The sequence below is a fragment of the Odontesthes bonariensis genome, chromosome 14 (genome assembly GCF_027942865.1).
Source record: "Odontesthes bonariensis isolate fOdoBon6 chromosome 14, fOdoBon6.hap1, whole genome shotgun sequence".
Taxonomy (NCBI): Eukaryota; Metazoa; Chordata; class Actinopteri; order Atheriniformes; family Atherinopsidae; genus Odontesthes; species Odontesthes bonariensis.
This window is the reverse complement of record NC_134519.1, coordinates 1,607,143-1,631,013: the sequence shown is the minus strand read 5'-3', so window position 1 is coordinate 1,631,013 and position 23,871 is coordinate 1,607,143. Positions and strand designations below refer to the sequence as shown.

General features: G+C 40.1%; 1 protein-coding gene and 1 long non-coding RNA gene across 2 annotated transcripts in view; one reads left to right on the top strand and one right to left on the bottom strand.

Moving 5' to 3' along the window:
* Positions 1–15,413, top strand: part of LOC142398504 (uncharacterized) — a 32,083-nt gene extending 16,670 nt beyond the window's left edge. Inside the window, exons 3-4 of the mRNA XM_075482541.1 lie at positions 12,957–13,220; positions 13,956–15,413. Coding sequence (XP_075338656.1) covers positions 12,957–13,220; positions 13,956–14,965 — 1,274 coding nt within the window. The 3' untranslated portion in view covers positions 14,966–15,413. The remainder of the gene's footprint in view (positions 1–12,956; positions 13,221–13,955) is intronic.
* Positions 15,414–22,140: 6,727 nt separating this feature from the next.
* LOC142398578 (uncharacterized) lies at positions 22,141–22,810 on the bottom strand. Its single transcript, XR_012772810.1, has 3 exons — positions 22,735–22,810; positions 22,516–22,627; positions 22,141–22,414 (listed from the first exon to the last, which is right to left on the bottom strand). It is a non-coding gene; the product is annotated as an uncharacterized LOC142398578 (long non-coding RNA).
* Between the last annotated feature and the right edge of the window lie 1,061 nt (positions 22,811–23,871).

The window sequence follows — 23,871 nt, the reverse complement described above, 5'->3', positions numbered from 1 at the left end:
CCTTCTGTAATCCTTGTATGATCAGATATGTATGATCAAATAAAAACAATTATAAAACATTTGGAACTCTGATGACTACTATCAAACACATTAACTACAAAATGAAGAGCATGGTAAATAAAGTGTAAGTGTTTTTTGTACAACCAATCACATCCTCTGAGTATTGTGTCATACCTAGCAACGGGGTCAGCTCTGCCTCCTCACTAAGAGGAGTTTTTGTCTTTTCCTTGCTCAGAGATGCTGTGAAATTGGTCCTGAATCAGTTTGAAGCTATAACATCTTGCTAGAAGTTTTTGAGCTGAGTAAAGAGTTCTCTGAGATCATTCTGAGAGTGAATACAACCTCTAATCTGACTCCAGTTGATGATCTCAGAGAATTTGGCTAAAAATAGTCCTAAACAAGATTTATTTAACGAGAAGCCATATTCTTGCAAAATATGTGGGAAAAGTTTCATTCAAAAAACCAACCTGACATGCCACAAGAAAAACTCACACAGATGAGGAATTTATTAAAGTCCGCATTAAAGAGCCTTTTGATGATTTTTGATAAAATATGTGTAAGTTTGGCATACTATGGATAGGGTCCAAGGAAACATGAGTATTCTAAGACATGTTCAGATGTGTTCCAGCTCTTCCACCTTCAGTATATTGTATAGTGGCCCTCATTTATCAAGCCGTCGTAGAAAGCATCGTATATATGAGCGGAGAACTCGTCGTATGCAGAGGCTCAAGTGAGATTTACAGAACATGCATACCACACCTAACCTGGTTCTCACGCAGATGGATGTTTCTCATCCATCTGGAATTTTGTCGGTTGCCTAGCTGTTCTCTGCTGTGAGTAGGCGGGGATTGTATTCAAAAACCTCTCGAACCTGATTGGAGAATTCAATGTGTGTGTCACGTACTACTTCGACCAATCATATCGAAAGCGGACGTGACGCGTTGGAGCGCGACCAGTCTTTCGGTCTGTGGTGGAAAATAAACAAAACACAACAGCAGCGAGCAAAGCAGGAGCTAGCAGCAGCTAATCGTCCTGCAATGGCTGTGTTTGACTGTGTTCGTTGTCGCGCCGGATGCTACGTCATACCTGTTAACACCCCGCCCCACGATTGTGATTGGATCTAAGCATAGAGGCGGGCCCGGTTATGGGGTAACCGAAGACTTCGGGCTCAACAAGGCGTGCCCAGACCCTCGTGCGAGCTCACGAAGTGTAACGAAGATGCACGAAGCACGAAGGGTCTGCGTGAGAGCCAGGCTATACCACACCAATCCCATCGTAAGACCGAGCGGCTGTTGATAAATCCGGCGGCTGAAATCCATCGTAATGATCCTAACCACGCCTTCTACAAAAGGGGGCTGAGAGGCCGCACCTCTAGAATTTGCGACATGGATAGACGAAAGGCGGCAAAGAAACGCTGTCAACGCTGTAAATTGCAGACCGGACAAGTTATGTATTTTCCCCTACTGTGATGGTCAATAAAATGTGATAAACTCCAGATTAAATGAAATCTAAAATTGAACGATTTTTTACTTTTTCTCCAATAAGATCAGGAAGAAGTGGTCCGATATGAAATTTGCCACCAAAGAAGGTCGCAGCTCTCCGACGCAGCATGTCACAAACAGGGGGGGGAGCTCCGATCCAGGTTTGGATTTGAGTGCCTTGGAGGAGAGGGTGGCTGGCCTGATCGGAGCTACGACTTTTTTCCTTGAATAACAGAATGCTTACCAAAAGTCAGAATCGCTGAATAAGTTCCTCTCTCCTCCTGAGCGCTCTTGGCTGTGCAGGCTGGTGGTAGGGATCTCTGGGTGCGGGGTCCTCTGGATGTACATCTGGAAATGGCACTCCGCATGCAATAATAATATTGCATACCTTTTCGGGCGTATACAGAAGGGTTCCCCCCGCAGCCGAGAGACAGATCCACCTGCCCTGGAGCCCTATACACCTCTCCACAGTGGCAGAGGTGTGGCAGAGGTGTTAAAGCGCCTCTCCTGTACGGCTCATAAGCCACTCATCATTTTCCCGAAAGAAATCCTGCCGGTCCCGGAACACTCTCTCGCGCCTGATGCGCGCGTTCAGGTCCTCTAACAAAGCCAGATCTGCCATCGTTTCGCCATTACCGCGCCGCTAGAATCACCTCTTAAATAGGCGGTTGAATAATGAGCCATCACTCTTCCAATTACGGAGTTGTACTTGTTTAATTTATTTAATTTGCGTTTATGTTTATATTTATGTTGAAGTCAAATAAAACATGGGCCTTCTTTGAAGTGATAAGTCTGTAATTTTAACCTAGGGATTTGTTGCGACTCATGAGGCACACACTAGTGACGCTGCTGTTTATGTATGCTATTGCAGTCACCGCAAGTCAAAATGGAAAAGTGCGTACACGGCTTCAGACCTGTCGAGGCGATTTCGTCTTTCCTGCGCTCACGATGGATTTGATAAATGCCAACCTTTGCGCAGAAAAGAACGTACACACGACCTACGCATGTTTTTCGTCTTCCGCAAGTTTGATAAATGAGGGCCATTGTCTTTAAAAACTGAATGATTTCCTCAGAATTATTAAATCTGGATCCCATAATTATCTTTCCTTACAATTACGAGTTAATCTTTGACATTTGTCTTCAGATATTCTGTGTCAGTAGCAAATTAACTGTATTTTGTGAAGCCAATTTTTAATTTAAAACATACCAATTTTTTTAAATAATGTGTCATTTTCTTATTTTAATTTCATATATTTATTGAGTCACTAGATGTTAACTTGACTCCATTAAATTCAACTTTTAATACGTCATATACTCTAAATTGCATTTTTGGATTGTGATTGTATGTCTTAGGGTTTTTTGTAAAAAGTTTAATTTCTCTCAAAGTGTGATAATGAATATTTCTTTTAGTGTTGGTTATTAAAACTGATGGAATTAAAAGATTTTTGTAACTACTGCTATTAAGTGGTTGTAAAACAATGAGCAGTGTCTCTTATTTTCTTGATCTCATTTATTGAATCCAAGAATAAATACTTTATTATTGAGAGAGCTGTGTCTGCAAGAGTTAGCTTTGTGATGGTCAGTTCAGTGGATGTAGCTGATGTTTGGGAGCCATATTGATTATCTGGAATATATTGATAGCTACTGGCATCTTTTGCTCCTTTCCAGAGTATAAACTGAGGAGCCTGAAGGTCAGAATGATGTTTGTACCAGTAAAGCCTAACATCACTGTTATCTGTCTGATATGTACATGTGAGGGTGACAGATTCTCCTTCTCTTCCACTGACTTCATTTTGTTGAGGACAGATTGTGTCTCCAGCTATTATTCCTGGAAAAAGTAGAGAAAATGAAGCCATTAGACTAACATTGTCCATGAGGCTGAGAGGAGAAAACAGTGGGAAATGTCACCTGTACAGTGTTACTCTGTGGACATTCACAACTAAATCAACTGTAGAACTCTGTCAGCTCAATTTACAAGATGATCCAAACATGATTTTCATTCTATCAGAGCAAAGGAAGAAGAAAAGTAGTGAAATGCAGTCTGTATATCTGGTTAATGCAGCAGCTTCAACAAAACTTTAATCCCTGTTCTTAAACTCACCTTTAATGTGAGATAGAAGCAAAAAGAGGTAAAGCAACATGTCTTTGGAGTTCTTAAAGCCAGACAGACAGCAGATGAACATTGGGCCTCATGCAAGAACCGTTCGTACGCACAGATTTGTTCTTAAATCGTCCGTACGAGTGATTTAAGAGAATTTGCGCATTCACCAATCTTTTCTTATTTTACGTTTTCTTTCAGGTACGAACAGAATTTACGAGTGATCCAGAGCTGTCGTAGGAGTTTCGTAAAATAGTCCGCTGTTATTCAAATCAAGTTTGCTTGACTAATGGATTGTATATTTAATTACTTTGAAGAAAACATAAATAAATATATACCCAACAATGATGCTGACATTATTCTGTTTGACTTAAAATATGCACTAATCGAAGGTTAATTTGAATCTGTATATAACGGGAAGCGTAACCAGCGGCTGTCTTGCTACTTTTGGATGCCTTTAGCGCGTCAGGCTCTTGGAAGAGAGCGTGTGGAGACAGACGAATGGCTGAGATCGCGATTTAGATTGCTACAAATATGCAGCTTGCTAGAGCCACAACTCCAGAGAGAAACATGTCGATCAAACCCAATTCCACCACACGTCCAGGTCCTCACCACTCTTGGATTTTTGGCCACTGGAACCTTTCAGAGGGAGATTGGAGACAGATCGGGGGTGTCCCAGTCCTCTGTGAGTCGTGCGCTCCCCTTGGTCATCAAAGCTCTCATCAGTTTATCACCCATGGTACATCAGATTCCCATACACCGCTGTCCAACAAATACAAATTAAGAGGGACTTTCATCCCGTGGCTGGACTGCCAATCATAATTGGAGCACGAGACATATACGCATCAAAGCACCCGTGCCCCTGTCATGGAGCGCACTGAGCTGAAGGCCAGGGTGGGTGTGTTTCGATACCTCGTTCATGGCGCAATATTGCCATGAACGAGGGTCTCCTGCTACCTGAACCAGCACAGGCAGACCAGAAGGTGTGGTGCCAGAAGACCCCCCTCATGGACCGCCCCATCAAAGTGCCATCATGATGAGGCAACAACTGATTGCACGGCTTTAGTTGCAGTCATCGAGCACCTGGCCATGGCGAGACGTTTTTTTTTTAAGCCATTTTCATATGAAACCATTTATTTTTTTTATTTCGCTGACATGGTATTAACAGCACTAATTGCTTCCCATTTCTTGGCTTTAGCAGGTCCCGTAATTCCACTGCTTCCACTGCTAAAATGACAGATTTTCCTTTTTGGATATCTGAAAGCAGAACTTTAATCTCAGAGCCCGTAAAGTTGTTCTTTTTGTGCCTTGATGCCATTTTCATGACTCAACACTTCCTGGCACAGGAGCGAGGAAGCACAGCCTTATATGGTATCATTTTGGGCGTGGAGTATGCAAATCTACTATCCTCGTGCACGTGAACTTAAGATACGCACGAGTGTGATTCATCATTTACGCAGGTCGTTTACACACTTTTTCCGAAGATAAGAGCGCTTGTTGAATCTGACGTGGCGTGTTCGTACGAGACCTTCTTACGAAAAAAGTGAGAGAAATTTAGAATAAAAATACGAAAATGTTCTCGCATGAGGCCCATTGTTCATCCACTTCAGTAGAATGAGGAAGAAATAATGTCATTGGATTAGCTGAAGTTCAGTGGGCGGGGCCCATTACCTGTTGACATGATTGTTTGAATTCAACTCAACCAAACAAATTCTTTTCTGCTTCCACAGCAGCTCTGTCTCTGTCTCTGTCTCTGTCTCTGATCTTTACTGCTTCATTTCTCTGTTGTCTTTGTCATCAGTCCAATGACTCAACAATCAGTGCTTTAACAGTGTGTGAGTCCCTCTAGTGGATGTTGTGGAGTATTGTGTTGTCTTTGCTCCCAAGGTTTTTGTACAGAGTTTTGGTGTTTCCTGTCACTGTGGGCTGCAGAGCACAGTAGTACACAGCAGAGTCAGACAGATGAAGCTTCTGGATCTTCAGAGGAACTGATCTGAAGGTGGAATTCAGAGTGGATGAAAATCTTTCTTCTTCCACGGTTTTCCCCTCTCCTATCTTAAAGCGACTCAGAATGAATTTAGGGCTGTTGTTTCCATCCTGTTTGTACCAGAAAAGATAATAATTTGTTGAACTGCTGTTATACAGACAGCCAAGAGTTACTGTCTGTCCTTCAGCAGCAGTCACATCTCTTTGTGGTTGCAGCACGTTGTCTTTCTGTGCTCTGCATTCTGTAAAACACGACAAACAGTATCAGTGTGCTGTTAAAGAATCATGTCAGTGTTGGATTGATATCAAAGAAACAGAGCTCATACCAAGACACATAGCAGCAAGCAGCACTGAGATGAACAGAGGCTTCATATCTGCAGTGCTGAGTAACTGTGAGCTTCAGCAAGTATGAAGAAGGCTGTGATCTCTGTTCAGACAGAGACCAACACTGAGTTGGTGGATTAGAAGGAGGAGCCTGATCACAGTGACAGAACTCATTCACAGCTTTGTGAATCAGCTCCTCCTACTGACAACTTTACACTCAACACATCTTTGTGCTGCTCTGTTTTCATGGTACAACTTGTCTTGTATGCAGTCTTCAACAGATCTTAGATCTTAATTTACATGTCCGGTATTTGTATTCAAATATCTGTGCAGAAAACCTTTGTCTGTAAATTGAGAGCAACTTCATGCTGAGTTTATATAGGTTCCTACCGCACTGTACTAGGACGAATGGGGATTGTGTCAAAAAGTTTACACCATTGGTCCAAGTGATCAAGTTCATGGGAAAGTAGTGTTTGTAATGTTTGTGTTAGATGTGGCGATGGGACGCGGCCGATGAATATTCGATCACATGTCAGTTTACACACCTGAGCTCTTTCCTTTTTCTGCGCCCACTATGGATTGAAGAGTTTAAACCACAGTAGTGTGCAGTCACTCCTTTGTAGCATTAGAGGCAAAAGCCCGACCAAAAGCAGCTGAAACAGACAAACAAAACCATCAGGAATGATTGAAGAAATTAGAAAACAGCAATAACGCCAAACTTCCCCTTTGAGCTAGCTAATCCGTGTGGAAGAAGTAGCAAACGTTTGTTGTTTGTTGCTCCTTTCATTCTTTCAAATATTTCATTCCAAATGTCATGTTTCATTTCCACATTAAAACAGAATATTTACAGAAAGATCGCACACTAATGATCACAGATCATATAAGTTAATATCATGGGCCCAGTTTGGATAACCTCCTGAACTCTTTCCCCTGACCCTAAAATGAAGTCAACACTCAGGAGGACGCAGACTTCAACCTGTTCTGGTGGAGAATAGAAACACACACCTTGTTTTAGAGTCTGTTTAAATTCTCTCACACAAGCTCTCAGAAAAGTTGACGCAAAACACATCATTTTGCACAGGACCAGTAAAAAAAGGAAAAGTCTCAGTTAAACCTTTCTCTTGGTGACATCACGGCAAACACTGATGGACGTGGAATGTGTTTCAAATTTGGACGATTGCTATCGGGGATCCCTCCACGCCCCTTCCTCCTAACAGCCTTTGTCTTGTTTTTGCTCACATCATTGAACAGCTTTCACTAAACACTGGCATTTTATACAAAATGTATACAAAAAGATGTGGAAAATTTATACAAAATTCAACCAAATTACAATGTTGATTCATTGTGGATTTTCAATTAAAACCATAAATCAGTGACACTCAGTGACACTGAATCCGTGTCGACTGAATAACTTTTGCTCTCATCTGCATTGGAGGTGTCAGTGTGGACAAACTGAGTTTCGTCTTCTTTGACAAGATAAGGAACATGATAAGAAAGGAATTCAATTTATGGATTTTTTTTTACCTTCAATCGGTCTGTTCCTGCGTGAATCCAGACTGATGGTGGCAGCAACTAACCATGCATGCGTTTAGTGCCATTACAGATACGATGAAGAAGAAACGGAAGCGAGACTTCCGCCGGAAGTAAATAAGACGCTATCTGCGGTGCTATTTTCTGTCCTCGTGTCGGACTCAGCGGGAGGACGGTCGGGTTGTCTGAGCTGAATATCTGAGTGTGAGCAGCAACAATGTCTTCAGTTCAGCATCTGAGAGAGTTTATCAGCCAGCGACTAACTGCTGCTGCTGAAGAAATATTCTCAGAGTTTGAGAAAACCATCGTCCAGTACGAGGAGGAGATCGACCGTCAGCGCGGACTGCTGGATATCACATGGAAACCCCAAATAAAGCTCCACACAGCAGGTAAGGAACACTGTGATGGGCTGAGTGAACTCACACAGGAATATGACTCAGGCTCACAGAGGAAAGTTACGGTGCAGCTGCAGTTACTTTCAGACAGAAAGTACATGAACAACTACAGACCTGTCTCTAATCTCTCTTTTATATCTAAGATTATTGAGAGTTTTATTTAACCAGCTCAACGACTTTCTGAATGGAAGTGGTAACGTCTTGATAACTTTCAATCAGGCTTCAGACGTCATCACAGCACTGAAACAGCTCTGGTCAAAGTGTTAAACACGACTCTGAAGTTGGCATCCGATTTGCGCATTAAAGGGGTGGGCGTAAAGGGCCATTTCACTGCTTTTTTTGCATTTTGATCGACCAAAACAAGGTCCTGTATGGAAACTACAAAAGTTACACTGCTCAAATCTGGATGGAATTATTCTAAAGAGGTTGTAGATTCATTAAAACCTTGTCTGGGATTTGTGAAACCTTTTTCTGATTTGTGAAAATGCAGAACAGGGCCATTTCACTGCTTTTTTGGAATTCTGATCACCCTGAACTGGACCCTGTATGGAAACTACATTACTTAGACTGCTCAAATCTGGATAGAATTATTCTAAAGAGGGTACAGAGTCTTTAAAACACATTTCATTATTTGAAAACTTTATTTGGTCATTGAAAATGCAAAAAGGTCCTCTGAGCTTTCTTTCTTCTTTTCATTTGGACCATCCAAAACCAGAACCTGTATGAAAAATGATTAAATATGGGTTTAATCATTGATCACATGATATAAATGATATCAAACACACTTTAGAATTTGTGAAACCTTTCTTTGTCCCAAAATTCACTGGAGTCCTCGCCTCTCCATGTTCATTTTAATTTCCATGAGGATCTCCTGTCTTTCACTACATAAGAAAAAGAAAAAGTTCATGCATTTTACGTCACTAACTACTTACAAGAGTCTTCTTCACTTGTTGACTTTATTATCATGTTCTTTTATCTAGAAACTATAGCCCCTTTCACACTGCCGAATAACCCGCGTTTAATTCGCGAATTTAGCGTGTCCGCTGTTGCGTTCACACTGCCGACCCGGGCTGCCGCGTCAACTCGACTCGCCTTTCGACCCGCGTCGGACCCTAGTCTTTTTGCCGAGTTTGATGTGGACAGCTGATTCAGAACAACAGCGACAGGTGAGGACAAGTTTTACTCTGTTTTAGCCTACATCAAGTTGGAGATATTTTTTAATATGGCCAACTGGGGAGACAAGGAGGTCCGCGAGCTCCTCAGCCTCCGAGCAGAGGACGTTATTTACCGCCACATTTCGGGGACGGTGAAGGATGGACCTCTGCTGGAAGGGCTGGCGAGAAAGATGGGAGAGTGCGGTTTCCCACGCAGCAAGACGCACCGTAAAGTAACATCTCCATGAACTGCATTGCAAAAACGAGTTCTCAAGGTGTCCCGCCATCGTTTGTTTGAAAAATTTGATGCAGACAGGTGTATTTAACCCTACCGCCGACGCATAGCTTGTGCCTACGTCATTGTACACGCCCAGCATTTTATGTGTTTCGTGTGACGCTCTGCCACTAGGCAACTCCCCCTGAACTCGGCTTCAGGCGACAGGGGTCACCCTGACACGCCCTCACATTGCTCGACGCGGGTCGAAGGTGCAATTTGGACCCGCTAAGATAGCGGGTCGCAGTGTGAAAGGGGCTAATGACTTCTCTCACCTTTCTTCCATCTGCCCGTGGTCAACCTCTGCCACCGATTCAATCCGTTTCATTTTTCTGACTACTTCCAGAGCCTTTATTGTTGCCTGGATCAGACATACCATAGTCCAACCATTAATATGCCCTATTCTGTATTGGATGCTTTGATGAAATCTGCATCACAAATTTATAGCTGTCATCTCATTAATCTTTCCACTAACATGTGCTATCATTTCAGACCCTGCTTGTCTTCTCCTGCTCCCATCATGGTCATCTTACCTCCCATCTGAGTGCAGACAGGACCTCCTTCATCCCTTTAATAACACTATCTTAGATACTGTACCACAACTTCCTAATTATATCGTCTATCAAACCCGGAGTATTTTGCCGTTATGTGCACTGATGAATTGGATATTAAACATTACATTTTAGAGCTGTTAAGAGTTCACCCTATACCAGACAAGACAATTTGTGAATGTAAGGTTGAAATACATTTACTTAATCAAGATTTGTCTTTCTGGAATGTTGAAGATGTCTTTTGGGTTCAACTATTTCTTCATATCTTCAAGTGGTTGCCAGTGAGAAATAAACTTCTTGTTAAGTTGTTGTAATATAGATAGTCAAGTGTGTAGTTTGGTCAGTTAAAAATGTGTAGTGTTGTCGTGGCTCCAGAGTAGAGTAAAATAAATTACAACGGGAAAATGGGATACTGAATGAAGGTAATCTTCATTACTGACTTTTGGTCTTTGAGGTCACATGAGTAGTATTTTTAATAATGTGGCATAAATAAATTGTCAAATGTTTTATTGAATGTGTATATTAACAACAGGTGGGTGTGCAGGTCCTGTGTTGCCCTCAGCGGGGAGTGAGGGGGGACCAGGCCTGTAAAGGGAAACATCCAGTCAGTTAGTAGCCTGAAATGCTCTGTGATAAGGATGCATGATAAGGATGTGATAATCTGTGAGGTGACTATGCTGTTTGGAATTGTGAATTCTGAAATTTGTGTGTAAAGTCATTCACCTATGTCTCCTCTCCAGGGTGCTCGATCAAAAGAGTCCCTACATTCAGTCTGCTGCATTTGAAGGTTCCGGGTCGTACCATGTACTGATTAGTGTTGTGCACCAGAATCAGTTAGGGGAAGTCTTTGGTAGATTTGGTACTTTTGTTTAGACATGCTAGGAATTGATTGATTTTATAATAGAGGGTAAATGTATTTTAAGGTTTTTGTGTGTTGTTATGGGGATGTGTAATGGGAGGAGCAGAATCCCCCAGGGGTTTGGTTGGTGGAGCCAGAGTAGGATATAAGGCTGCCAGTTGTACCACGTGAGAGAGTTGGTCCTGTTACTACGAATGCTGCTAGGACCACAGTGCTCCTGGTCCGCAGTATGTGTCCATGTTAAAGTGTATGATTGATGTAAATGTTGGTGAATAAAACCCCCGGTTGGTTCATCACTACCTCTGCCTCAAGCCTCCTACCTTGCGTATCCAGCTGCTACATGGCCATCCTAACAGATACATATGTCCATGTACAGTATTCTAAATCATGTAAGCACAACCTAATGATTACTTTTGGTCTTAACCACCCATTATTTTACATTAAATATGTCAAATAAAATAAATTTTTATTTTCTTGACGTGTCTTGTAAAATGGCAACTGGAAACAAACTTTAACCAAATAGACAGTTTTTATCTCATTATTACAATGGCAGGTTATCACATTCACAAACAGGCTAAAGGGCTGCAAGGCAAAGACAATGTTGAACAGTTGTTTTACAGACATCTAAGATAGTGTTAATAAAAGGATGAAGAAGGTCCTGTCTGCACTCAGATGGGAGGTAAGATGACTCTCTTTATATTATTTTATGTATTTTAATGCTTCTTCCACTCCCTGCTGCAATGCTTTTATTTTGTGTAAATCACTTTGAATTGTTTGTACATGAAATGTGCTATATAAATACATTTGATTTCAATGCATCTGTGTTTAAAAGCGGAAACATTTAGAGTTAAACTCACAGTGTGTAGAAGACACAGGAGAAAGTGACTAAAACGTGGTTGTTAAACTGAAATATATAAGATGTGAGCTGACTTCCTTGTTTCCTGTTCAAATTTACTGAAGTTTTTAAAAACTAAAATAATTTATTTTAAATCTGACAGAATCGGTTCCTCATTTCTTCTTTTCAAAGTTAAAATAAGTGATGCACCAACAGCAGTTTTCTTGGTTGGTATTTTCATCTTTCTAAGAACCAAAAAGGAAATCGATCTGTGTTCATCTAACGCTGCTCTTCATTAACTCCGACACTGCTCCCCGTTAAAGGACCTTCAATCATCTCCACTGGAACAGACTTTAAATGAAGTGCTCCAGGTGCACCTGGCAGGTGTTCAGTGGCTGTTAACGCCATTCTCAGGAAGTAAATACAAACATATATACGTCAGACTCTGCTGCTCAGTATGTTTCTGTCCACGTTTGTGTCAAATGCAACATAAACTCTGTCATGTGTGTTTTTCTGAAAGTGCATCAAGTCTGTATATTAGTGTTGAAGTGATTAGATTATACAAATCAGAACTCTGGTTTAAAGAGGACATGATATGATCATTTGCAGTCATTTGATCTGGAGGTTTGCCGAGGGGGCGGGGAAAGGGATGACGGTGGCCGGTGTACGTGCACTACTCCAGCTGCTGGCTCGGAAGCAACAACAACACATAAACAAACAAACACTTTGAGGAAAACAACGACGTTTCCAAGCATCAGAAAAAGAGATCCAGACATACATGTTGGACCCAGAATCAGAACCAGAACATCAAAGATCACAGCAGGACGTCTCTGTTTGGTAAATCTGCTCAGTACCTGCAGCTGTGAGTAACTGAGCGGTTACATTCAGTTGTCCTGTGTACACATATATAAACACAAAGTACCGTAGCCCCCCCCCAGCTGCCTTTTTACTCGGTGTAACCATGATGTTTGTATTAAAATCCGTTCATACGTCTGATTCCAACGCAACGCAGACATTTGAAGGTTCAGACTCGTGTCCTTTTAGTGTTGGAACGACCTCGACTTCCAGCTTCAGTCTCCCTGCACAGCCAGCGTTGTACTGGTTCTTGTTCATAAACCTGTCATCTGTGAAGTGAAGCAAACAAATCCAAACCTTTTCCCAGCTGTTGTTGCTGGCAGGAAAAATAAACCACATCCACTGATCGGAGATTTTTGGGTCTTTGGGGAAGCTGAAAAGGGTCAACTTGCCCTCTCAACCAAAAACATACTTTTCTTGAGGAATCTCTGAAGTAGCTGCTCTGAAAATTTACCAGTGGGTCTGTCTTTTCTTGTGCTGGATAACGTACACACTGTAGCTGAAAGACTTGAATTTAATTTGCATATGTTAGAGCTATAAATTATAGAACCACGCCAAAGTTCAAATGAAAACATATTCTAAATGTTTTTCTTGTGTTTGTTTTGTCCTTCGAGAACTTCCACTGCAGCATGTGTATAAGGAGGAGGATGCTGGTGCTGAGCAGCAGCTCTGTAACCAGGACAGGAGCTCCAGTTTGGACCAGCAGAAACCAGAACCACAGATTCAGAAGAAACAGAAGGGGGGCTGCACCAGTACGGAGGGAGAGCAGCATGGATTGAATCAGGATAATCGTACGATCCAGTATAAAGATGGGATTGGTCATTGGTGCGGACCGCTGGATATTACCTGGATACCCCAAAAACACTTCCACACAGCAGGTATGGAACACTGTGATGGTCTAAATTAACTCACACATTAGTAGCTCCATAAAACTGCATATTTTAATGTTAAAACCTGTGGTGTACACATATCAAACTGACCCAAATGCTTAGACATCAAATTAGTGATTTCAACCTTTTTGTCATGTCTGACTACTACAAAATGTCACAAAGCGACTGCTGCACATTGGATCTTTACATTGCATCACTTCTGCATCAGACAAGGAGCAGGGCAGCGTCTGGGAAACACAGTTCATTACTCTACCAATCCGAGTTTGAAAGAGGCATCTACTGTTCTGTGGTCTGCTGGGGGAGCAGCATGAGTGCCAGAGATGCAAGCAGGCTCTCCTGTCTGTATTGAACGTTTCACTGTTTTTTACTGATTACTGTCCACACCCATCTTGACATAACTTTTGAATCTTGTGACCATCTGTAAGTACAGTATTTTTTTAGTTTATATTGATCGTTGTTTACTATTGTAATTTCTTTAAGAATATCACATTGCACATGATATTTTTGTCCTTTGTGCCATTCCTTTACTGTATTGCCGGTTGCTGCTGTGACAAAATATTTTCCCTTGTGCGAATAAATAATCATTCAGAAACTATTAACAGATTGACTGTAAGAATTCATGATTCACTCATTCAGATGTAACTAATAATCTTTAATTTGATAAAAGAAGACTATATGTGTTCACAGCAGTATGCTTTTTCTTATGTCTCTTTGTAACTCCAGACCTCCCACAACAATTTGTCAGTGAGGAGGAGGAAGTTCTCACTGACCAGCAGCTCTGTAACCAGGATAGGAAATCCACTCTGGACCGAGAGGAACCAGAACCTCTACAAATTAAAGAGGAAGAGGATGAACTCTGCACAAGTCAGGACGGAGAAGTGCTTGTTCTAAAGAAGGAGACTGATACTTTTATGGTAACTCCTGTTTATGAGGAAAGTGACCACAGTTATTCAGAACCAAACAGTAACCAGCTCCTCTCTCACAACTCTGCTTCATCAGTATTAAATAGACATATAACTATATACACAGATGAGAAGAAACCATTTGCTTGCAGTACTTGTGGGAAAAGATTTTCTTACTTATCATTAATGAAGTATCACGAAAGAACCCACACTGATGAGAAGCCATATTCATGCAAAATATGTGGAAAGACATTTGACCGAAATTGTAATTTGTTATGTCACATGAAAACTCACTCAGGTGAGAGGCCATATTCTTGCAATATATGTGAGAAAAGATTTAGTCGAGGTGACGGCTTGATGCGCCATATGATAACTCACACAGGTGAGAGGTCGTTTTCTTGTCAGACATGTGGGGAAAGATTTGGCTTAAATAGTCATCTGTTGCGTCACATGAGAACTCACACAGGTGAGAAGCCATATTCTTGCAAAGTATGTCAGAAAAGTTTCAGTCAGAGTAATAGTTTGGCTGATCATGTGCGAATACACACAGGTGAGAAGCCATATTCTTGCAAAGAATGTGGAAAAAGTTTCGCTCAAAGGGGTCCTTTGAGTGTTCACATGAGAACTCACACAGGAGAGAAGCCATATTCTTGCAAAATATGTGGAAAAAGTTTCAGTGCAAATACTAGCCTGTTGCACCACATACGAACTCACACAGGTGAGAAGCCATATTCTTGCAAAATATGTGGGAAAAGTTTCATTCAAAAATCCAACCTGACATGCCATAAGAAAAACTTACACAGATGCGGAATTTATAAAAGTCCGCATTGAAGAGCCTCATGATGATTTTCTATAAATATGTGTAAGTTTGGCATACTATGGATAGTGTCCAAGGAAACATGAGTATTCTAAGACATGTACAGATGTGTTCCAGCTCTTCCACCTTCAGTATATTGTACATATTGTCTTTAAATACTGAATGGTTTCCTCAGAATTATTGAATCTGGATCCCATAATTATCTTTCCTTACAATTACGAGTTAATCTTTGACATTTGTCTTCAGATATTCTGTGTCAGTAGCAAATTAAATGTATTTTGTGAAGCCAATTTTTAATTTAAAACATACCAATTTTTTAAAATGTGTCATTGTCTTATTTTAATTTCATATATTTATTGAGTCACTAGATGTTAACTTGACTCCATTAAATTCAACTTTTAATACGTCATATACTCTAAAATGCATTTTTGGATTGTGATTTTGTTTTTTGTAAAAAGTTTAATTTCTCTCAAAGCGTGATGATGAGTATTTCTTTTAGTGTTGGTTATTAAAACTGATGGAATTAAAAGATGTTTTTAACTACTGCTATTAAGTGGTAGTAAAACAATGAGCAGTGTCTCTTATTTTCTTGAACTCATTTATTGAATCCAAGAATAAATATTTTATTATTGAGAGAGCTGTGTCTGCCAGGGTTAGCTTTGTGATGGTTAGTTCAGTGGATGTAGCTGATGTTAGGGAGCCATATTGATAGCTACTGGCATCTTTTGCTCTTTTCCAGAGTATAAACTGAGGAGCCTGAAGGTCAGAATGATGTTTGTACCAGTAAAGCCAAACATCACTGTTATTACATTACATTACGGTCATTTTGCAGATGCTTTTAACCAAAGCGACTTACAATAAGTGCGGTCAACATCGGTAGGCGAAAGAACTTCAGGTCACAAGAAATCATAAGTGTATTTCCTTCAAAACCAAACAGCTAAGATTAAAACTAGTGCTAGAGTAAGTGCGATAAGTCAGGTACCAACATATCATTGGGGTCATCAGGTGGGAACCTCCTTCCATCAGTTTTTCGTCTAGTTGGGCCCACGACACCTCCAGGAGGCTAGACAATGACCACTGGCGTCCCAGAGTCACCCCCCTAATGCCAGCCAACACTGCCCCTCACACCACAACCACCATAATCTACCTCAGCCTCTCACCAACTGCACACCAGTCACAGCGGGGTGGGGATTCAAACCCTGGTTCGGGTATCTGTCTGATATGTACATGTGAGGGTGACAGATTGTCCTTCTCTTCCACTGACTTCATTTTGTTGAGGACAGATTGTGTCTCCAGCTATTAGTCCTGGAAAAGGTAGGGAAAATGAAGCCATTACACTAACGTTGTCCATGAGGCTGAGAGGAGAAGACAGTGGAAATGTCACCTGTACAGTGTTACTCTGGACATTCACAACTAAATCAGCTGTAGAACTCTGTCAGTTCAATTTACAAGATGATCCAAACATGATTTTCATTGTATGAGAGCAAAGAAAGAAGAAAAGTAGTGAAATGCAGTTTGTATATCTGGTTAATGCAGCAGCTTCAACAAAACTTTAATCCTTGTTGTTAAACTCACCTTTAATGTGAGATGGAAGCAAAAGAGACAGGAAGCAGGGAGCAGAGAGAGGGGAAAGACACGCAGGACAGGGCCGCTCGGTGCGGAAGTCGAACCAGGGCCAGCTGCAGCAAGGACTGTAGCCTCTGTACATGGGGCGGCTGCTTAACCCACTATGCCACCGACCGCCCCAGTCTTTGGAGATCTTAAAGCCAGACGGACAGCAGATGAACAATGTTCTTCCACTGCAGTAGAATGAGGAAGAAATAATGTCATTGGATGAGCTGAAGTTCAGTGGGCGGGGCCCATTAGCTGTTGATGTGATTGTTTGACTTCAGCTCAACCAATCAAATTCTGTTCTGCTTCCACAACAGCTCTGTCTCTGTCTCTGATCTTTACTGCTTCATTTCTCTGTTGTCTTTGTCATCAGTCCAATGACTGAACAATCAGTGCTTTAACAGTGTGTGAGGCCCTCTAGTGGATGTTGTGGAGTATTGTGTTGTCTTTGCTCCAAAGGTTTTTGTACAGAATTTTGGTGTTTCCTCTCACTGTGGGCTGCAGAGCACAGTAGTACACAGCAGAGTCAGACGGATGAAGCTTCTGGATCTTCAGAGGAACTGATCTGAAGGTGGAATTCAGAGTGGATGAAAATCTTTCTTCTTCCACGGTTTTCCCCTCTCCTATCTTAAAGCGACTCAGAATGAATTTAGGGCTGTTGTTTCCCTCCTGTTTGTACCAGAAAAGATATGGAGCTGTTGAACTGCTGTTATACAGACAGCCAAGAGTTACTGTCTGTCCTTCAGCAGCAGTCACATCTCTTTGTGGTTGCAGCACGTTGTCTTTCTGTGCTCTGCATTCTGTAAAACACGACAAACAGTATCAGTGTGCTGTTAAAGAATCATGTCAGTGTTGGATTGATATCAAAGAAACAGAGCTCATACCAAGACACATAGCAGCAAGCAGCACTGAGATGAACAGAGGCTTCATATCTGCAGTGCTGAGTAACTGTGAGCTTCAGCAAGTATGAAGAAGGCTGTGATCTCTGTTCAGACAGAGACCAACACTGAGTTGGTGGATTAGAAGGAGGAGCCTGATCACAGTGACAGAACTCATTCACAGCTTTGTGAATCAGCTCCTCCTACTGACAACTTTACACTCAACACATCTTTGTGCTGCTCTGTTTTCATGGTACAACTTGTCTTGTATGCAGCCTTCAACAGATCTTAGATCTGAATTTACATGTCCGGTATTTGTATTCAAATATCTGTGCAGAAAACCTTTGTCTGTAAATTGAGAGCAACTTCATGCTGAGTTTATATAGGTTCCTACACACACTGTACTAGGACGAATGGGGATTGTGTCGAAAAGTTTACACGATTGGTCCAAGAGATCAAGTTCATGGGAAAGTAGTGTTTGTAATGTTTGTGTTAGATGTGGCGATGGGACGCGGCCGATGAATAATTCGATCACGTCAGTTTACACACCTGAGCTCTTTCCTTTTTCTGCGCCCACTATGGATTGAAGAGTTTAAACCACAGTAGTGTGCAGTCACTCCTTTGTAGCATTAGAGGCAAAAGCCCGACCAAAAGCAGCTGAAACAAACAAACAAAACCATCAGGAATGATTGAAGAAATGAGAAAACAGCAATAACGCCAAACTTCTAAAGTCTTCCTCCTTTGAGCTAGCTAATCCTTTTGGAAGAAGTAGCAAACGTTTGTTGTTTGTTGCCCCTTTCATTCTTTCAAATATTTCATTCCAAATGTCATGTTTCATTTCCACATTAAAACAGAATATTTACAGAAAGATCTCACACTAATAATCACAGATCATATAAGTTAATATCATGGGCCCGGTTTGGATAACCTCCTGAACTCTTTCCCCTAAACCTAAAGTGAAGTCAACACTCAGGAAGACGCAGACTTGATCAATCCAAATAAACATAAAACAACGGAGGAATTTATTAATAGGATGTACAGTATGAGTTTGTTCCCAACTATAACAAGACCCAGTAGAGTTACATCACACAGTGCAACGCTCATAGACAACATCTTTACAAATAATATAGAGTCCATAAATATTAGTGGTCTAATGATATGTGATATAACTGATCATCTACCGGTCTTCACACTGTACGACTATAATTGTAACTATCATAAAATACCCCAAAAATCTATATTTAAACGAGTAAGAACTGAAGAAGCATTAGATGCACTTAATTGTGACTTAATAGAACAGGACTGGAAGTCTGTATACAGAGAGAAGGATGTGGACTGTGCTTTCAATAACTTTTTGTTCTCTATATAACAAAAACTGTCCGATTCGACAACTTAGTAAAAATAATACTGTTGTAAAATGTCCATGGTTAACAAATGGTTTACAAAATGCTTGCAAAAAGAAAAATACTTTATACAGACAATTTATTAGGCTAAGGACTAAAGAATCTGAACAGAGATATAAAATATATAAAAATAAATTGACTAATATAATAAGAACTAGTAAGACATTATACTATACCAATCTACTAAATAAAAATAAAAATAATATTAAAAAAGTTTGGGGGATACTAAATACTGTAATTAAAGGTAATACAAAAAATAATTCTTATCCAGATTATTTTACCGTAAATAACAATGATAATTATAATATGAATGAAATGGTTAATAGTTTCAATACTTTTTTTGTAAATGTTGGACCAGATTTGGCAGCGAAAATTCCTGAGTGCAGTAGTGATCACAGTGAATCAATGATAGAAATAAACCCTAGCACAATGTTTCTCTCTGGAGTAAGTGAGGCAGAAATAATAGATATTGTTAACAAATGTAAAAATAAAACCTCGACTGATTGTAATGATATAGATATGACTTTAGTTAAAAGGACAATAAAAAGTATCTTAAAACCCTTAATTTACATATGTAACTTATCATTTCAAACGGGGACATTTCCCAATAAAATGAAAATTGCAAAAGTAATACCACTACACAAAAATGGGAACACACACATCTTCACAAACTATAGACCTGCCTCTCTGCTCCCTCAATTTTCCAAAATTTTAGAAAAGCTCTTCAATAATAGATTAGAATCATTTATAGATAAATATAATATAATAAATGAAAGTCAGTATGGGTTCAGGTCAGGAAGGTCAACTTCAATGGCTTTACTTGAAGCAGTAGAAGAGATTACCAACACTGTCGATAGTAGAAAATTCGCAGTTGGAATATTTATTGACTTAAAAAAAGCCTTTGATACCCTTAAAAAACTTGATAAATATGGTATAAGGGGAGTGACTTTGAACTGGATTCAAAGCTATTTCATGGAGAGACAACAGTATGTGAAGATGGGGGAGTTCCAATCGGAGTATTTGGGCATTGCTTGCGGGGTCCCTCAGGGATCTGTATTGGGCCCCAAGTTATTTAATCTTTACATAAACAACATATTTAATGTATCAAATATATTAAAATTATTATTATTTGCAGATGACACTAACATATTCTGTTTCAGTGATAACTATAGTTATCTTATAAATAAAGTAAATGATGAACTAATCAAGTAAAAAACTTGGATGGACATCAACAAATTATCCCTAAATTTAGATAAAACAAAAAGTATGTTGTTCGGAAACTATAAAGAAAATTCAGATTTAGTAATAAATATAGACGGTTTTGTTATAGATAAAGTGTCAGAATATAAGTTCTTAGGGATAATTATTGACAGTAAACTAAGCTGGAAAACTCATATCGGACATATACAACGTAAAGTTTCCAAAAGTGTAGCAATAATGTATAAAGTTAGATATTTCCTAGAATATAATGCATTATATTTATTGTATTGTTCATTAGTTTTGCCCTATTTAACATACTGTATAGAAGTCTGGGGTAATAACTACAAAAGTTCACTACAACCCCTTGTTATACTCCAAAAACGTGCAATACGAATTGTACATGAGGTAGGATATATTGATCACACAAATACCTTATTTTTGCAGTCTAAGCTGCTAAAATTTTCAGGTTTAGTTGACTTCTATAATGCGCAACTTCTATTCAAAGCTTATAAAAGTATATTACCTAGTAATATTCAGAAGATTTTCACACAGAAAGAAAGGGGTTATAATTTGAGGGGGTGTGGTAACTTTTATGTCCGGAAAGTACGAACCACAAGGAAAAGTATGTGTGTGTCTGTGCGTGGCGTTAAACTGTGGAATCGACTGGGGTTAGAGTGCAAACAGTGTCCAAATATTTATCAATTCAAAACAAAATACAAGGAAATGATTTTGTCACGGTATGGGAATGAAGACAGGGGCGTTTGACTGTTCCTTGGTGTTCGCAGGTACCATCATTATTTTTGTTTTGCTTTTTGAGGATAATAATTGGTAAATAATGATGAGTATGGGGTGATGGTGATGATGACCGATGGGGTGATCACGTGTGTATAGTATGTATGTGTGATATATAATAGGTGTAGGTAATGGCTATGTGTTGCAGTAATGTATAGTATAGGTAAACATATGAATACTGTTGTATGTATGTGTGATATATAATAGGTGTAGGTAATGGCTATGTGTTGCAGTGATGTATATTATATGTAAACTTATGAATACTGTTGATGCAGTTGACTACGGAGTATAGTGGGAATTGAAAACATGTAAACTATTGCGGATTGGATGGGGGTGGGAGTAAATAAGCTTGTCTTCATCCCACTCCTTTTCAAGCTGGTATTCTGTTGTTTAATTTATCATTTGTTGTTTTCTATGCCCAGTGGGCATAAGTGACTGTTATTTATAAATATATATATATTTTTTTAATTTATTTTTTAAATTCTGGCTTGAAATAAATAAACAAATACAAAAAAAATACAATACTTCAACCTGTTCTGGGGCCTGTTGCACAAAAGTAGGATAAGGGATTAAGCCGGGATATGTTGGCTATCCTGGATCAACTTATCCGTGATCCAGTTGCACAAAAGTGGGATAGAGGGAAGTGGGATATGTTCAGACGTAAGTTACCATGGAGATTTATTCTGTGAAGCTAGCCTGCTCCAGACCAGGCTAAGTTCCAGGATCTATTTAATCTCATTCCTTATCTCAGTCAGCGGTCGCCACAAATGGAAACCAATATTTATTCCACTGCCTAGAACATATTGTTAAAACATTTAACTATACCCACTATCATTATTGAAACATTTGTGATCATTAATTACAATCATTTTAGATAACTGATGATTTTAGATGAACCACTAGATAATTTAGTTTCCCACAGACTACACATAAAGTACATCACCATATAAATATAAATACACATTAGAGTGAACCATGATGTTCCTTTATTGAACAAGGATGAATCAAAGCAAGTAAACCATCAGCTCCTTTCAAAACTGAAGTCACACAGTGCTCTACAAGACAAAAAGCACAGAATCAAAGCATGCAGTTTGAGACAAACTGTTTGTAAAAATGGGCTATACAAATAAAATTGCCTTGCCTATACAGCACAAAAACCTAACAAAAATTCCTCTGCCATTGCAGGCCCAACTTAAATAAACATGCAATATTAATTAAAATAAGTTAACACATATTGGTCTCTGACCAGCCGACCACAGTCGTCATCCGGGAAGATGGCAGGATTGTCCCAGTCTGAGAGCTGGCACTCTGGGGGCCCTCTCCTTTCTCAGGCAGGCCACATTGTGGAGGACAGCACAGGCCACAATGATATCACATGCCCTGTCTGGGCTGACTCTCAGGTGGGTCAGACACTGAAAGCGTGCCTTCAGTAGGCCAAATGTCATTTCTATCCGGGCCCTTGTTCTGGCATGGGCATGGTTGTATGCCAGTTGTGCCTCCAGAGGGTCTGCAAATGGAGTGAGCAGAAAAGGCTGGCAGGCATACCCTCTGTCACCCAGCAATACACCCAGGAATTCACCTGTGAACACAAAATGTTACCATCACAACCTCATAAGTAGTGACATTCTTAACACAGCCATTATGTTAAAAGTGGTTATCAATAGAGGTTCTGTGGCTCACCTTGTGATAGGCGCCGATAGATCTCTGAGTTCCGAAACACTCGGGAGTCGTGGACCGAGCCGGGCCACTTTGCCACAACATTACTGATCAAATAGTCAGCATTGCAGACCATCTGAAATGATAAGATGTTAAACCAATTAATGCAAAGTACAGGCAATGTGTGGGCAGGCACATTCTTAATAAAAAGTACACTTGTTAAGTATTTGTCAGGGGACTTACCATTCTGCAGGATGTTCTTATATTTCACTTTGACTTGCTGCCATGTCCGTTTTGGCCCAGTCATGTTAAATCTACACACACACAATGAAACAGTGGAGGAGCATGGAGTTATATTTAGATAGTTTCACTCACATGCAGTCAATCGCATAAGTCATTTTTTCAGGTTTTTCAGGAAACACAAAAAACTCCCCCCAAAAGTGAAATTATGGCATAAAATAATAATTTCCGTCAGTAAGTATGCATCAAAGGATGCTTGACATAAGAACACTTATTGTTTTTCATAAAAACTAAGATTAAATAAATGACTTAGGCATTTTTTGGACCACACCTTTGATGCCAAAAATGACTTGGGCGATTATTTTTGGAAGGTGACGATATGTTAATTAACATTTTATTTGGATTGTAGCCTAATTGTGATATTTTCAGTGGAGTGGTGAGTGTGTATTTGTGCACTACTTACGCATTCAGGCGGTCAGCAATGGTTTGCCACGCTTGCTCCCTTTTTTTTTGACTGTGGCAGTATTTCATTTTAGTTTTATTTTCTCCTTCACCTCTTCATAAGTTTCCATTAATAATTCTTGCTCCGCTGGGTAGAAATACGCCGCCCTTGTTGCCATGATGAATCAGTGAATCTATGATCGATCGTGGGGTCTATTTAAGCAAGCCGTGTGCAGCACTTATCCGGGATTAGTTTCACCTGGCTTAATGAATCCGTGTCTGCTCATCCTGGATTGGCCTTTGTGCAACCAACTAAGCCTGGGCGCCCATGTTCTAGATTCCTTGAACCTGGCTAAGTAATTCATCCTGGATGTCTAAATCCTACTTTTGTGCAACGGGCCCCTGGTGGAGAATAGAAACACACACCTTGTTTTTGAGTCTGTTTAACTTCTCTCACACAAGCTCTCAGAAAAGTTGACGCAAAACACATCATTTTGCACAGGACCAGTAAAAAAAAGGAAAAGTCTCAGTTAAACCTTTCTCTTGGTGACATCACGGCAAACACTGATGGACGTGGAATGTGTTTCAAATTTGGACGATTGCTATCAGGGGATCCCTCCACGCCCCCTTCCTCCTAACAACCTTTGTCTTGTTTTTGCTCACATCATTGAACAGCTTTCATTAAACGCTGGCATTTTA